This window comes from Polyodon spathula, chromosome 56 (assembly GCF_017654505.1).
Source record: "Polyodon spathula isolate WHYD16114869_AA chromosome 56, ASM1765450v1, whole genome shotgun sequence".
Classification (NCBI taxonomy): domain Eukaryota; kingdom Metazoa; phylum Chordata; class Actinopteri; order Acipenseriformes; family Polyodontidae; genus Polyodon; species Polyodon spathula.
The window spans coordinates 1,711,016-1,728,185 of NC_054589.1; the positions used below are offsets into that span (position 1 = coordinate 1,711,016).

A 17,170-nucleotide genomic window follows, 5' to 3' on the forward strand; every position below is an offset into this window, starting at 1 on the left:
GGATTACATTAGGGTAAGAAGGGTCTGATTTTTATATTGCTTTGAATCCTGACTGCTCTCTCTGAGTCAAACTGCAGTTTTGTAAATGTCCAACAGGTGACAATGGTGCAGTACACCATTAACATTAGCTGTATTATGTAGCACACAGTACATTGCTCAAGCAGCAGCTGTTAGAGACATCAATGTCACTCATAAGCCCATTGGATAGGCCAGTGAAATGAGCATTGAATAATCATCCAAAGTAGGAACCATCATCTCAGCATCAGCCAAGGTGAAACACAATCTAAGTTTAGTTATATTTCTGACATGAAATATATTTCTAATAGAGTCTACAGGGTTAACTAGTCTGTATTTCATTTCTCAGGTTTAAAAACCAGACGTTGTACATTTCCTCTGTACTTGCCTATGATGAGGGAGCGTACACCTGTGAGGCAACGAATCTAGCAGGGCAATCCCGAGAGACAGCTATCCTGCAAGTGGCAGGTAAAAGACTTGCTTACTGTCATTTTCTCTTATTTACAAAGATTATTAGAGGTTTGGGGGAAAATAAATTGTTTGTGACCAAAAATGACTTCTTTTTTGAGCTTTCTTTGTTTCTATCAACCTGTAAGGAAACTAAATGATTTATTCGTGTATTTCCCTGTGTGAAGGAGCGACACAACAAGGATTGAAGTATAATTTAACAAGTTGTATTCATCCCAATAATGAAAAGTTACACTTTACAGCACCGTCATTATCATTAGACACTAGTTATTAACAGAAATGAAGCAGTGTTGTCAGTTACCAGTTTGTGGAAGAAGCTTCAGACACAGCACTGGTGTGTGTTCATGGAGGATCTTGATGCCATTTTGACCAGTCAGATCCTGCTTGCACCTGGTCAGGTGAGGTCAGTTTTGTGAGCACAGTTTTAGTGGACTTCTTTCAATGCGTTTTTGAATTGTGCAGGAGTTCATAGTGGTACCTTATAAAAATGTAACCATGGTAACAGCATAGCAAAGTCAACTAACATATGAAAGCATGATAAACTTTGATAAACCACGGTAAATGTATAACCCATTTTCTTTTCTTATTCTTGAGTTTGAATAGGTACAATTAAAAAGCTGAAGTATTTCATATGACTGATGTGAAAAAATGAATACTTGATAGGAACAACAATACAGTACCATGAAAAAACATGTACATATTATGCCAATCATACCCATTGAAGTGGGCTTTCTTATTGCAAAGTACTTTAATTCCCTGGACGCGCTTGTGCGTTTCAGCTTGTAAGATTTCCTGGGAGCTATTGAAAGCATTGTTTATAAACTAGAGTGATTCCATGACAATCACATCAAAGAAACAATGCCTTATTTATAGCTTATATATGGGAGACACTCCTCATATGTTGATGTGCATGCAGTACTTGCATAGAGCCATGTTACCATGCTAATGAAGCCTGTGTTTTTTATCATATTCTTGAGAACCGCTCATTAATGAAACCTGGTGTAGACGTTTCTATGTCCTCAAATTAATAGAATAAAGGTGCAGCCGCTTACAATAATCAATGCATTGAAAACACTTGGTTCAAATACAACTGAAAACATGCATGTGCATATTAGTATACACAGTAATGTATAACATAAGCATTGAGAATAAAGTTTAAAACATGAAAAACATGAAGCAAAAAACAAGTAGACTGCTTCCAAAAGCTTTCATACAACTAAAACATGCACAACATGGGTAGAATGACTACTAAGTTAAACAGTTGTGGTAAAAAATAGTTGAATACTGTTGGTTCAGTAGTCTCCATATATTAATAAATCATGTATTTGATCACATCTGATGCTCTGTTTGTGAACGTACTGTTTTGAAACACTTTGCTGTTTGTGCACTATAGTTTAAAACTGCTTTTTAAAAATGATTTTATTTTCTAAAATGTAATTTATGTTTTAATAGATTGTAACCAACCGCATGTTGATTGATTGTTGCAGCTGTACTGGTTTTGTATTTCTGTGTTACTGTCATACCCTTTTGCAGTGGTTTTATTCTTTTTATCTTTCACTGTTGCTTCAGTTCCTCCAGTTATTGTATCCTTCATGAGTGAAATGGTGTCTTCAGAGGGATTGTCTGTGGTTTTGCCCTGTGGGGCAGTGGGGGACTCTCCTATCACCTATTCCTGGTTCAGGAATGGAAACTCAATCCAGATTGCAGAGCCGAGATTGCATAAAGACGGTGAGTAGAAGTGATACAGAACAAATGGCTTCCAATGACCACAGACCTGTTTAACCCAGGCTAGACCTACATGTGTAATGCCATCAATACAAAACTAGATCGCCATGGCTGTTCACTAGGTGGCGCTAGTGTTAAAAAAATATTAAACTAAATATTATTTTATTGGAACCAGCACACCATATTAAAACAATAACTAGTGTACTAGGGAAGAAATATTTTTCTTTAAAATAGTGTATAATGTTTTTAATAAGTGCTTGCTATGTTACGTTTAGGTGGTAATGTAGGGGCACGTTCACATGAGAGATGTTGAAGGGTTACTGAACCCCGTGCAGTGTTTACAAGACGGGCATTACTTTACTGTGGCTTTGCTGTATTCTGAGTTCTCTGTATCACAGCGATTACTTTTTAAACATACTCCTGATTGTTTTTATTCAAATCAAGAGAGGAGTTTGTTTTAGTCAGGAACTTTTGCCAGGAGAAATTAAAAAACAAAAAAACTGGTCCTGTGATTGAAATGAATGGCATATTGTGGGAACAGAAAACCAGCGTTGTTGCAGATACATTATGATGCTTATCATAGAAATTCTGTCTCTCCCGCTGAACGCTCCCAAGTAAAAGATAAATCATATATAGTGTTGATTTTTGAATAAAAATTTCAGAACAATCAGGTTCGACTCCACTCAGAAAGCTGTGGTGTTGAGGTGTGTGGATATAAAATGCTGGCAACGTCTCTGAATATTTGAATTTGTAGATGACGGAGCTCTTCATCTAAGCAATATAAGCCGACATGATGAAGGCAGCTATGTCTGTACTGCTGAAAATGCAGCTGGAAGGGATGAGAGGGCTGGATCACTGACAGTATCGGGTAAGTGAGTAGCAGCTGCAATGCTCTAAAGGGATTCTAGGTGGCAGTATCACTTGTTAGAAAGCAGTATTTCAAAGCCTCATAGTGATGTATTCAGACTCCTGACTGAGCATGTGTCAGTTTGATATCAAAGCGATACACAGTATCTGCATTTAGATAGTGCCAACAGAACAACTGATGCCCCCCCCCCACTTAGTGAGAATGTGTCTGCTTAACCTTTGACCTCATGTAGGGACTGACCTAAACATAACATCATTGTAAAGCTTGTATTAAAGGCTTTCCAAAATAAATCAAGGATTTAAGCTGTTGATGTGAGGGATTCAGTAACACCATTTGGTTACTTGAGCCGAAGCGTCCTTAACTATCTCTTCCATAAGCATATATTCTCGTGAACCAGCATGACCAGTTCAAAAGCATTGCTGTTTTTCCAACAGAATTATTTTCTATAGTTTTTATTTTGCGACTATATGACTTGCTGTTATTAACAAAAAAATCTAGCAGATGTATTGGATCTGTGATCTAATTGAGCACATTATTAAAACACAAGCTAACTTTTGAGTACAGCACAGATGAAGACGACATGTTATTTGTTTGATGTATAAATATAAATCTGTAATCATTTAAAGGTCATGACCAAGGATTTGATGAATCAGAAACGGCTGAAGAAATCGGCTCAGGGGTGAGTTTAAATCACACCAGTGGTATTTTATGGCTGGTTTGTAACAATCTTAAGGGAGAGCTTCATTGTATCTGTTCTGTGTAGCTGTCAATTACCTTACCATCAAACCAGCAGGAATGGTGGAGGATTAGCAGCGGATTGCTGAAACAGTCACTTGATGCGCTCCATTGTCACAACTGCCATGCGGATAATGGGGCGTCATCTTTACCATCAGGCTGTTCAGGGTACATACCTGGCTGGTCGTTGTATAAGGGCCCCATGGAATTTCAAAATACGTTAAAGACATCTTAGTCTCAACAGCTGTGCATCTAATTCCTGCTGGAGTTATTTAGATGGTTTGTACTGACCCACTTAGCGTTACAACAAATCATTCAACAAAAATACAGTTCAATGCAATTCATGCATCACATGATACTGTAGGTGCATCAACAATATTTTTTTTTGAGAAAAAAAAATATGTTTAAAATATCCATTGTCTTTTTAATTGAAAAGAGTGATCATTTTGTGCAGGAGTTAAACTTTGACAATATCACAAAGAGTTGCTCAACTGTGTGGTGTTCACTGTGAGCCATACAGTCAGGAGAGTGCAGGTTCAAGTACTGACTGTGCAAAGTCGCAGGTCTTTGCTGGGGACTCCGGAGGGCGTGTCACATTGGCTCTGGTGCTCCCATTGGTTAGGGAGGCCAGGATCCTGGTAAGCTCAAGCAAACACCTGCAAGGCTGGCCTTTGTCCTCCAGAGGACGGTAGCTGGCTGACATCTGTGTTGAATTCCTTGGTGTAAAAGAAGTTGATTTGGTCATGGGATCAGAGGACGCCCACTGAACCTTCCGTTCCCCTGAACTATGTAGGAAATTGTTGCAGCGAGCGAACATAATTAGACAGTCTAAATTGGTGACAAAATTGGAGATAAAATAATTGGGAACTCAAAATAATAAACAATTTGGAGTAAAAAAAAAAAAAAAAAGTCTTTCATATTCTTTGACAGTCAGCTGTGAATTATAACAGGCACCGTTTATCAAGGTGACATATAGGTTGTGATTCAGCTATTCTCCATATATTGCCCTGTCATTTTAAATAAATGATTATGCCAATGTTTAGTGCATGCATATAAATTGCATTCCTTAGTGAAGGCCAACGTGCCTGTCTGGGCAAGAACTGGTCTGACAGAGTAAATCCTTACAGGTATTGAATGTTATTTCCTTTATTCAATTATTCATTGCAATTCTATACTATTCTGTACATCCTGTTGATCTATGTTATAAAATACTGGCATTTGTCATTGATTAAAAAATATTCACTTTCTTTGTATGGTGTCAGTAGCGTGCATCTTGTTGTATAAAATCAATAATCAACAGTGTTTACTGTTTTCTAGAATCTGCAAAGAAGCTACATTTCTGAACGGGAGAACTTGTTCAGCAGCGAAGCTCCAGTGAATGAAAACCCCAGCGATGATTCGCTGAAAAAGAATATCATACAAGAACAAAGTGATGAGTCCCCAGCTAGTAGAGAGAATGAAGGAGAAAGTGAGTCAACTGCATTCTTTACATTTTAAAGATATACTTCTCTTCCAAACAGCATTTTTTACAGTGTTCCACTTTATAAGCCTGCCCTTTATACCATTGCACCAGATATAACATGGTATGGTCGTGGCTCTCATTTTCCCTATAATTCAAAACTACCAGTACTTTCATTATCATCATAAGGAGGACCACAAATAGCACAGCCTTGTAACTATGGCTTCCAAGCACTATAGTGAGCATTGTATTAACATTACTACAAGCAAACAAAATACAGTTCAAAAACATTCATACATCACATGATACTGTAGGTGCATCACTCATTTTACAATAAGATTTCAAGGTTTTACAGACCTAAAGTCTTAAAATCTTGCTAACTCCATACTACAATGGTGAGACGGTCTGTCAAGGGCAAAATGGCATGCATCTGTGAATAAAACACTCCACCACTTTCTCTGCCGCCACCTCAGTTGTTCTCTGGCTCATGGAAGACAGAGATTTCATCTCTCAGCTGTCAACATGTTACCCCTGGACAGCCTCCGAGCATGCAAATCATTTTCATGCAGACGGCGAGCTACAGTCATTCTGCTGATGCGTGGGTTATTTCTTCCTGGAATTGCTCGTCCTGTAGCCACTGCAGTCTGAAAATGATTAAGCAGAGGGATCAGTCGGATGTGATGGTCCTGGGCTGGTGTGGTGACCCTTTGCCTTCCAGGACATGGCCAGTCCCTCACAGAGCCAGTTTCCTGGTTTCTCTGGTCTATTCTGCTGACTGTTGAAGTGAACATCTCAAATTAAGGAATAAGCTACGCTGTAACCCCATTTCACAGTATTACAAAGTACACACTGAACATGGAGGGGGGGGAATCTAATCCAGAATATACTTTGCTTAAATATAATTGATACGTTCTATAATTGAATTGCAGTTCATTAAATAAATAAATTAATTAATAAATAAGTGAGAATTCGTGCAATATTATTATTATGAGAACAGTAATGTACACATATCTCCATCTAGACCATGCTGTGTAAAATATACTGGTACACCACATCTATTTTTAAATCTAATTCATCATTTCAGCTCCTGTTCCACACCATGAGATTGCCTCAGAAGTGTCTTACGATATAACTGCAACTCTGACAGTAGAGCCGCCAAGCTCAGCTGGCCTTGAGGACACAACAGCACCCTCCGAAACACCCGCTGGCTCAGCTGGTGCACAACACTTCCCTGTTACAGTACCTTCATTGAGTTTAAAAGACCCAGACTTCACTGCTTTGTTCAGCCCTAGACCCCTACTTCTGATACCACTAAAGTCCACCCAGCTACCTGCCCCTGCTCCAATACCCATCCAAAATGCTGCCGTCATGGCAGACTTTAACACACCTGAGGTCAAAAGTTCTTCTCAATTAGAGCTAGAAACTCCCCAGACCGTCACAGCTCTTCAGCCTCTATCTGAGGCTCAGACTCAGCCACCTGATGCATACTCCCACCTTACTACAGGAGGCAGCCTGCACTCCGTCCAAACGGAGCATCTTCAAAACCGGTCTGGCAACTCATCAAAGCCAGGTAACTCTGAACTGACAGAATGGCCAAAGAAGAATACGTCTCAATCGCCCATGAGAACAAGCGATGATATGACATGGTAAGCGTTTCACACTTTACAGAACAAAATAGTGGATGCCTTTGTCTGCAGAAGGATGAGAAAGTCCAGAAAACAAACTCACGAGAAGTTGGGCATGATCAGGTAAAAGACCTGATCATTCAAATAAAATGTGTGTTTTTTTAGTCAAACGATTAAAAAAGGATTGCTAAAGGTAATCTCAGTTTTTATTATCAAATACTCTAAACTAAAATAAACTAAAATGTGACGATAAATGTTTTGAACAGAAGCCTTTTTCAGTGTCAAAGACATTACATTTTAGTTTCTTTCAGTCTGACCATTTGCATTGCCTTCACTTTTAGTATTTTTCTTAATGTTTTTGTTGAGTGTTGTTCTTCATTTAGATTTCTTTAGCATGCAGAGAAGTAATGAACTCAAATGGCTTCACATAAAATGAGATATGGTATTCTTAAAAGATCAGACAGAAAAAAAAGTGTCTTCAGAAAAATTGAAGAATCGGTAGTTCACATATTGTTTGTTAAAATGCAAATTAGTTTTTTCTACTTATGTTTAAACAACAAAACCAGAAAACCCACCAAAATCTGTATGTTTGAAATGTTCTGTTTTTACTGCATTTGGGAATGCTTCTATGCAGATGTAGGTATTTTTTTTTTTTTTTTTTTTAATTTAACCTCCTTTCTCCTTATCTCTACATGATGGTTTAATAAAAAGAGCTCTAAGATCAAATGAAAAGATTGTTCACTCTGGAAACTTATCTAGCTAATCTTTGGGTTTAGCTAACTGAAACAACTCTTCGGAAATGTTTTCTTTTTTTAAAGTAATCAAAAATTAAATCTCTTTAGCTTGTAAAAAAATAAATAAATAAACATGTAAAAAGTAAATAGCACCAATTGTTAAATTATGTTGTGTTTTTCAACTGATGCACAAAAGAAATGCAACACTCAGGTCTATTTTAATTAAATATTTTAAACATAGGTATCTAACAAAATCACAGAAAATGTGAACAAAAATTGTTAGAATCGGGTATGACCTCCCTAAGCATTTACACAATCCTGGCAGCGTTGATCCATAGACCTGATCAGCCTCTGGACAGACTGCTGTGGGATGTTCCGCCGCTCTTCCTGTGCAGCTGGTTGGCTGGTCGCGGTTGTCTCCTGTGGATGGAACTGGCGATTTGGTCCAACAGATGTTCTATTTGTCAGGAGAAAAAAACTGGCCATGGCAAGACCTCGACATTGTTTTCTTGAAGTCGTGCAATTGTAATCCTAGCGCTGTGTGGTCTTGCATGGTCCTGCTGGGAAATCGACACTTCCGTTGTCTTCTGTCGGGTCTGTCAAGGGCAAAACAGCATTTGCCGGTGAATAAAACACTCCACCACTCTCTCTGCCGCCACCTCAGATGTTCTCTGGCCTACAGGATATGACGACTTCATCTCTCAGCTGTCAACCTGTTACCCCTGGACAGCTTCCGAGCATGCAAATCATTTTCATGCAAATGCCAAGCTACAGTCATTCTGCTGATGCGCTGGTTATTTCTTCCTGGAATTGCTCGTCCTGTAGCCACTGCAGTCTGAAAATGATTAAGCAGAGGGATCAGTCGGATGTGATGGTCCTGGGCCGGTGTGGTGACCCTTTGCCTTCCAGGACATGGCCAGTCCCTCACAGAGCCAGTTTCCTGGTTTCCCTGGTCTATTCTGCTGACTGTTGAAGTGAACATCTCATTCTCTGGACAACTTATCTCACAGACAGGCCAACTTCAATCATGCCGATAGCAACCAGATGATATTCATTATTCAAGTGGGGCATGGTTGTGTCTTTCTCTGTTCTTACATTAATTAAAATCGTGTCTTTTTCAAATGGCTGTTTATACAAATTCTTCAACACATTTTGGCAATTTTAACTCAACTCAAATATCAAACACTGAGCACCTGGTATTTTCATGAAATCACATGACTTGAGCTCAATGTTTTGTTATCCCAAGGAACAATAACCAACCTACCTACAAACCTATCTGCTCACTATTTAAAGTGTAAATAACATTATGTATTTATGTATATGAAAACTTAGTGTTGCGTTTTCATTGTGCATTAGTATGTGTGTCACCAATTGCCTCTAAAAATGTAATTTAAAATTAAAATAGCTTATGCCCTTTATTGGTTTACTTTAATCATAAATTCTTTAAGAAGAACCCAATATACAGTTTCAGTATTCAAAAAAGTCTAACAGTTGGAACCTGTTTGATGTCCTAAGATGTTGTAACTACTCTACACTTTACAAAATACCCAGAATCATTGCCTTATAGAAGATTACAAGCAGCTAGAAGATATTTCTAGAACATCTGCAGTACAAGATAGTTCTTTATGAAGTAATTGTTTCCACTGCAATAACTTGAATGACATTTTCACACAATAACCTGAAACTTGGTAGATAGCCATAGACAACCAAAAAAACTGTGTTTTAAAAGCAGTTGGATGACATGTTTTCATTCTACTACAGATTGTTTTATTCTACTCTGTTAGTGATATTTAACTCTATTTAACATCAAACATTTTAAAAATATATATTTGTAAGAGCAAAATCACCAGACTTGCATTTTTTCCTATATCTAAAGAACGACTTATCGAATTGTGATGGAACTTTATAAAGTCATTCTTCTGCACAAATTATTGAGAGTATCATAATCTGGGTACATGTGCAGCTGCATGTTACTACATTAAAACACTGAAATATGAGTTTATACAGTAGTACTTTATGGAAAAAGTATTTCAAATCCAGCTGTAAACAGTGTCCTAACCATCTTCTAACCTATTCTTTGCTTGATTTGTAGGGACAAGAACTCGTGGTTCCCAGTTCTGGAGAAGCATGACATTCCCATTGTTGTGGGGGTTGGAGTCTCCCTTGCTCTGATATTCATAATGATGGGTTTTTACTCCCTAGTCCAGAAAAATGAAACTGCGCCACCGGCAGGCAGAGGCTGTAAGTTACAATAAGAATAAATTAACTGTGAACTTGGACTGTCCCCCACACTACCTAGAAACAAAAGGAGTTTCCATAGCAACTTTAAAGCAACCAAATCATACTAAAAGGCATGTTTCCAGGTACCATACAGTGGAGGTAAGCCTGGCATTGGTCTATCCAGGGTTAAATGTGTAATGGAAAGTGTTTAAAGCAGAGTATTGTTCTTGTACCGACTTGTCTTTCAAGTTATTTGGTTTCCAATTCTTATCTTATTTCTGTTTTTCTTCAATTATTAAGTTTTTTTTTTTTTTTTTTATTTATCTTTAAGCTCAGCAAGAGTAATAGCTTTCTGCTGAGAACCATTTAAAATTACCTTAAGGGCTTTTTCCCTCATCAATGTGAGATTCAAGTTTATAACAAGAGATTGATTAGTAGTTCCACCTCTGAGAGATTCTGTTCACAATTGCATTTTTATCTGCTGTTAACAAGGTGCTTGGAGGACCAACCAATTTTGAGTGTTATTTAATATTCAGTACTTCACAATTGTAATACAGTTGTGGCCTTTATCGTTTCCCTAAATATTTTTTGTAAAAAACACACCCAATTTAATCCATCTCATTAGCAGCAGCAATTAACTAAACTACATCACAACACAATTGTCTACGAGACTAAATATCAAGTTAGTCTTTTACTGTAACCTTTAGTCTCACATTGAAGACACAAAAAGACCTTATGAGATAATGAACTAAGGCACCTGGAAATGGTCTTGAGCAATGCAGCCTGGGGTTTTGAATCGTTTTTAAAAATGATATAATGAAAGACAGAAACACAACAAGACAGGCAGGAAAAATTATTATTTTTTTGCATTCTACCTTTTTAATGTAGGGTTATTCATTCCGGGTAGGCAGCGACATATATTCTTTTTTATATTTATAGTCACTTTACAAACCAGTAGCCAGGATTAGTAACCATGCCTATAACTTTCACACAAATATTACTGACATACAAAACTACAGTTGCATCCTGTGTGGTTTCTTTACTCATGAACAAGTAATGCAAAATAATGCTTGATTTACAATCAAGCAGGTTGTAAATGTGTCTCTTTGCAGGGCTGCGGAATTCAGATGCCTCAAACAGAAACAGCAGCAAACCAGAAATGGCAAGAACATATGAGAACAGGTACTGTACAAACATACTGCTGATTGATAGATTACAACCTAAGTGTTGTTCAATTGCTAGGTCAATGCATTTGGAATATACAATCTTCATTTGAATTATTTTTGTAATGTGTGCCATTAGTTTCTTGACATTATTTATTTAAATAAAGCAGGAATCCTATATACTCTACACTCTAACAAGTACTGTGCCAACTTACAGAGGTTTTCCTGAAATGTATAAGCACTTCAAAGACACCAAGTGATTTAAACTTCCTGAGAAGTGGATTGTCTTTCACACAAATGCCTTCAGGATTTTTATTTTGCGTGTTAAATAAAATATGAAATCATAATATAAGCCAGTTCAAACACGTATGGATGGTCCTTGTAATCACAAGTTTGATGTAAGGTGTGATAGACATATGGTTCAGTGAATTAGTTCAATGACACGTATAATTTAAATGTTAGTAATATTAAACATACTGGGTACTGATCATCATATTATGGTCTCCATTTTTTAAATGAGGATCCTAATAAGGTGTAAAATAAATATGACAGTCCAGATACGCATTGGGGGTGTTGGGGGCATTCCAGAAATCCATTATTTATGTGGATAGATGTTTTTAAAAATCTAGACCAAATTAAAATGGATTTTGTAATTTTTTCATGTGGTATTATTGCTGCAATAAAGTAATATAAACACCTGAAATGAAAATTCAACCTTCTTGCCTTAAACAGAGCTTTTGAAGATGATACTGTGGTGGCAGTCATCGAGCAGAGCCCCTACAAAACCACTTCCAGATCCAGCCAGTCTGAGCCCAACACTATCACAGTGACGGCAGAGCTCACACCCAACACACAGCAGGAGAGTCTGGAACCCATCTTGGAACACAGCGGCGAGACACTGCTGGAAGCAGGCCTGGAGCTGGTCCGTCCCTCGCAGGCCTTGCCTTGCTTTAAATGCCCTGCATAGCCTGTAATATATATATATATATATATATATATATATATATATATATATATATATATATATATATATATATATAACATTTTCACGTACATTGAATTATGTTAATAGTTTGTATTACTCGTAATTGTCTTTCAATACAACTTCATATCACTAGCAAACAGGTATGATTAATCATTCAAAAGAATGTCAAAATTAAACCTCAAATTTTTTAATTCATTTTAAATTCACTATTTTCTCCTGATCTTACATTTTTCAGAAAAAAAAAAAAAAAAAAAAAAAAACATTGCAATTCACTATCAGAAACACCCTTGCTGTTGTTGTTGTTGTTGTTCTTATTATAAGTTGCGTTCCATTGAAAATACTAGAGGTTAGGGGCCCCTCTTAATTTGCTAAGAGGGTCATCTTTAAAATGATAATAAAACATATTTAGTCTTTATTAAGCGATCAGATTTTTGAGGTCAGGACTGTGTATACGCATGGTAGGATGACCTCTAGTGGTTATAAGAGTGTCATCTCAAGATGGTAACGCAGACCACTTTGCCCACACAGCAGGCCTGATGCATTCCCTATGTGTATCAGCCCTCAGTCCTGATGTGATCTTTATTAGAGTTGGGTTCTTCCCCCCCCCTCTCTGATAGTCTGGTACAAATGTGCAGTATTCAATGACCCCTTTACAAAAAACAGCTTCACAAGAAAGATTAAAACAATGTGTTCAATAGCAAAGAACCACAATGTAGAACAGCACTACTCTTCAGTTATAAGCAGTCCTTATCAGTGCAGTAAAAGTGAGAGTGGGAAGCATACACATGTTTCTCCATCATAGATGCTTGCTTACAATATTTGGGACCTAGCAAAAGTAAAAAAAATGTCTTTCTTTTTTTTTTCTAACAGAATGTAATACACATGAAGTTTTCTCATGATTCTTTAAGCTGCAAAAACACATCCTGCCTTGAATAGATACAAGATAAGACTTCTGCAGATACAATCATTAGGATTTTGATAGCTATCTTAAAATGCAAAATTGTAGTTGATTAGTCTCACTGATTTGAAAGGAGTGACAGTTAATGCTTTTAACATGCATTGTCTTGCCTCGTATTACCAAAATGCATTTTCAATTTTTTTTAGTATCACCAGCAACATTATCACTGGGCTTAATTTTCATGTGCTGAAGATGATTATTGGACTATTATAAAATGGCAAGAACAGAAGGGGCAATCTCATTGGCTAACAAGTGTTCCATCCTGTGCAGATATTCCACCATGCTAGGACAGCTGGGGAATATCAGAACCATGCTGCCTTATTCACTTGACAACAGATTCACAGATTCTTGGTTTCACCTCGTGCCAAACAACACCCCTACGCATGCGGATAGTGGACCGAATTTATGTTATTGCTTTCTTGTGATTCCTTTCATCTGTCTCTAGTTTACAGTATGTTCAAATCCATTGTTCCCCATGCACTTTTATAGTAAGTAAAATTGCTATTTTGTCCATATCAGCCCCCTCTCCTTATTTTACTTGTCTGGTGGAATCATATGTTGTGCTGGCTAGTTGTTTCTCTCTCTCTCTTTTTTTTATCAAACATTCCATTTCCTTACTTCAGCTACATTACCACTGTCCCTCAATTTGCTGTGTTTTCTAGTTGAAATTACTTCAAAGTTTAAACTGCTGCTTCCTGGTTATTAATTACTTCCTGTGCCGTAGGGGTTACAGCACAAGAAGTGATTGGGTACCAAGAGAAACCAGTTACCTATTGAGTTGTATTTACATTTCCAGCAGAGGAAAGTATGGAGGGGATTAAAGACAGTGATAATGTTACAAATGCATATAAACTTATTTTAAAATCTATTTGACCCATTTCTCTTTGAAGCAGTTCTTTTCTTTGCCGGTTGTAAAGCGCCATGCAAAATACTGATTTTTATTTTTCCCCTTGTTGTGAAGGAAACCGAACTGCCTGCTCACAATGAGAAGAATTCCACCCTGCTGAACCCTGGAATCAGTCTGAAGTGTCTAGCTGCCTGGACAGGTAACACTGAAAGCAATGAAGAGGGTGAGCCCTCAGTCACTGCAGTGGGCCACGGCAGCACTAACCCTACACAGCACCAGGAAGCCGAGGCGATGGCCCATCCAAACCCAGCTTCCCTCGAGGAAGGGGTGCACACATCCTTTACCTTCCAGACGTCTGAACCGAGTGCGAGCAACACCACCCCCATCAGACACAACATCAACATCTCCCGCAGTCTGCTTGCTCCACTGGTCCTGTCACACAGTGTGTCAGTGAACGAGCGGAACAGCCCAGGGATAACCACAGTGGCTGTGGATGTACACTTTTACTCAGGTACATCTGCTCCATCGTCTCTACCAGGCCTGGTTCAGAACTCTGGAACCACATACTGTCCTCCTTCCTCCAATGGGCAGACACCCTTTCCTGAATATGACCAGCAGACCTCTTCAGTGCATTATGGTAGGTCTTGCATTAAGTCATTGAAACACAGGCAGCAGTTGAAACAAATGAATCATCATTTCATTTTCCTTTCTAGTTTATACATGTGGTTGCTGTAGTTCTGTCTGGTTTTGTAGCATTGCCTTGTGTACAGCTGGTGTGAGTTTCAAGACACCCCTTTAAGTTAAAAGTAACACTTCTTTTTTTTTTTTTTAGTGCAAAGAACCTGCTTATAAGAGTGCAGAAAACCTGGGCTGGAGAATAAGTATGTGTTCAAGATAGAAAATGGACAGATCAATTCCAAAACTAAAATAGCATAACCTGTAAGGGGACTTTTCTTCTGCAATAGAAGATCTGGAATTTATTTATTTTTAATACCTGAGTGGGGCTTTGTTAACATCACAGAAGAGACAATACAGCTGACATAGATAACAGCATTTTTGATACATGGTTTAGATCATTAAAAAGATCTGATTTATCAAGAAAGCATAGATACTTTCTTTACTATCCTCACCTTAAATATCATTAGATTGTATTATATCTTCAGAGATGGTTTCTACATGCACTTTGAACTGTTTTCACAATTTAAACCTTATTAGCAACCACAAAAACATTGATTGTAAGTCTGTCTAAAGCCTCAGTGTATGTGTCAGAGTCCAACGCATTTCCACAGTCATTCAGCATTTTTTCACCTGGTCCAGGGGAGGCATCCACAGTGGTTTACCGAGTAAAAGTCCTGCCGCTTGGAGTGCAGGGGGTACATTACTGTGCAGTTCCCCTCATCAAATTCAATGATCCCCCACTTCCCAGGCTGGGCTCTTGCCTCCAGGGTTCAGCAGCGTGGTAACATTGACTAGGTTCGGTGGATGAAAATAGTTGATTGGCTGGTAAAGTGAGGCACTACACTGATATTCAGTTCTGATTAATTGCAGTGGGTAAGCGACATGCATTTCATATTGTATTCATTAGAAAAAAAATGGGAGTGTAATCTGTGGTGTGCACACAGTATTGTTTGAAATCTGAAAGCGTTTAGGTGGGTAGTACAGTACATGCCAAGAGTAGCATAGTTCATTAGCGCTGACCTGCATTATCACACCACCAACTGACTGTTAGCACTTCAGCAATTATACCAAAGCAATCTTACAAGCTACATTACTTAAACTCCTTCTGTATGTATACTGGCAAAGCCCCTCAGTACTGCAGTGGAGACAGGAAATCAAAGGTCTCCAGGTTGCGTGTGACGTTTAGTACAGTAATGTTTAAGGAACACCCAAATGGTTTTAAATTACAATTTCTTGTAAAACTTTCCTTTATTTCATTTGCTTAAACAGGTTATCGTATATTTACTGGCTTTTCAGTACCCATTGCATTAGCTGTAACCAGATAAGACCATTGAAATGATTAAGCATAGTTTGTTATATATACAAATCTCAAAGGCTTTATAGCAGTCTTGTGAAAGCTGCACTCTGTGAAACATCATGAAACTTTGTTATGAGTAAAAAAAAAAAAAAAACAGAAGGGCCAGTCAAACAAAGATTAAAGTTGATAATCTTGTGAGCTTTGGATAAACATTTTTTTAAAGCATATTTACAAGAATGAAGGAAATTCTAAGTCATCAGCATTTCTTAATAACCAGCCAGATTAGCTTCTGCAGTAAATTGTGCAGTGAAACAATCTGTGTTGCTTTTAGCATGGTACTGAAGAATATTACAGTAGGCAGCTTGCGCAGAGATTTGTATCACTTTGTTTACTTAAGAGTTCTGTTCATGTGAGATAAAACCTAGGTCTGGTACACTAACAATATTAAACAGAGACCAATCCCACTGGTGAAGTCTGATAAAGATTGCATTCCTAAGAAACATGCTCTGTTAATACAGTACAGCCTATTAAGTAGATGTCTGTGTTATGTATTTTAGCACTGTGACAGTATTTTGAATATTTAGCCTAAACAGTGTTTGAAATATTGTCAGACAAAAGTTAATATTGTCATATAAGCCAGAAGTATCAAACATGAATGAAATCAAAGATCCTATCAGAAGAAGCCTCAATGCTTGCCATCTGGTTTTGTCTGTAATTTGAGGTGAAACTCAAGAGAAAGAAAGTAAAATAGACGAAAGTTTCGACTGTATTATTAGTGCCATGTTATACGTGTGGCTCATTCTGGGGTATTTTGCACAAAATTTATTTAATAAGTGACTTAACAAATTATATAAATTTCATACACATTAGCCTGGAGACAGATATCCTTTTTATATTGGTTATGTGTCCTTCACTCTCACCATATATAATGTAATATAACACACACACACACACACACACACACAGTTTCTGATTACCTGTAGCCTAGCAACTGACAAAGACTCTGGTTGCAGATGGCTAGTTTATTTTTTTCTTTTGTGTATTATGACAAAGTTCTCATTCTCTTTTCATAGCTCATATAGTGGCTCTCAAAAATATTCACCCTCGTTGGACTTTTCCACATTTTATTGTGTTACAACATAGACTCAGAATGGATTTAATTAGGAGTTTTTGTCAAAAAAAGTCCATAATGTCAAAGTGAAAAATAAAATCTACAAATTGTTCTAAATTAATTACAAATACAAAACAGAAAGATAATTGATTGCATAAGTATTCACCCCCTTGAGTCAATATTTGGTAGAGGCACCTTTGACAGCCATGAGTCTATTTGTCTCTACCAGCTTTGCACATCTGGACACTGCAATTTTTGCCCATTCTTCTTTGCAAAATTGCT

The 17,170-nt window shown here is 37.6% G+C and overlaps 1 protein-coding gene across 1 annotated transcript; it reads left to right on the plus strand.

Moving 5' to 3' along the window:
- The first annotated feature begins 102 nt into the window (after window positions 1–102).
- On the plus strand, window positions 103–16,862 carry LOC121307505 (roundabout homolog 3-like). Its single transcript, XM_041239685.1, has 12 exons — window positions 103–110; window positions 365–483; window positions 2,053–2,211; window positions 2,963–3,076; window positions 3,703–3,755; window positions 5,129–5,279; window positions 6,355–6,916; window positions 9,722–9,870; window positions 10,962–11,031; window positions 11,745–11,934; window positions 13,917–14,439; window positions 14,635–16,862. The coding sequence occupies exons 1-12, from the start codon at window positions 103–105 to the stop codon at window positions 14,652–14,654; spliced, it is 2,118 nt and encodes a 705-aa protein (XP_041095619.1). The 3' UTR covers window positions 14,655–16,862.
- Window positions 16,863–17,170: the final 308 nt, after the last annotated feature.

Coding starts and splice junctions, on each gene's coding strand:
- LOC121307505 (XM_041239685.1), top strand. Junction 2,212..2,962: donor GCCGAGATTGCATAAAGACG/GTGAGTAGAAGT, acceptor TTGAATTTGTAG/ATGACGGAGCTCTTCATCTA. Junction 6,917..9,721: donor ACAAGCGATGATATGACATG/GTAAGCGTTTCA, acceptor CTTGATTTGTAG/GGACAAGAACTCGTGGTTCC.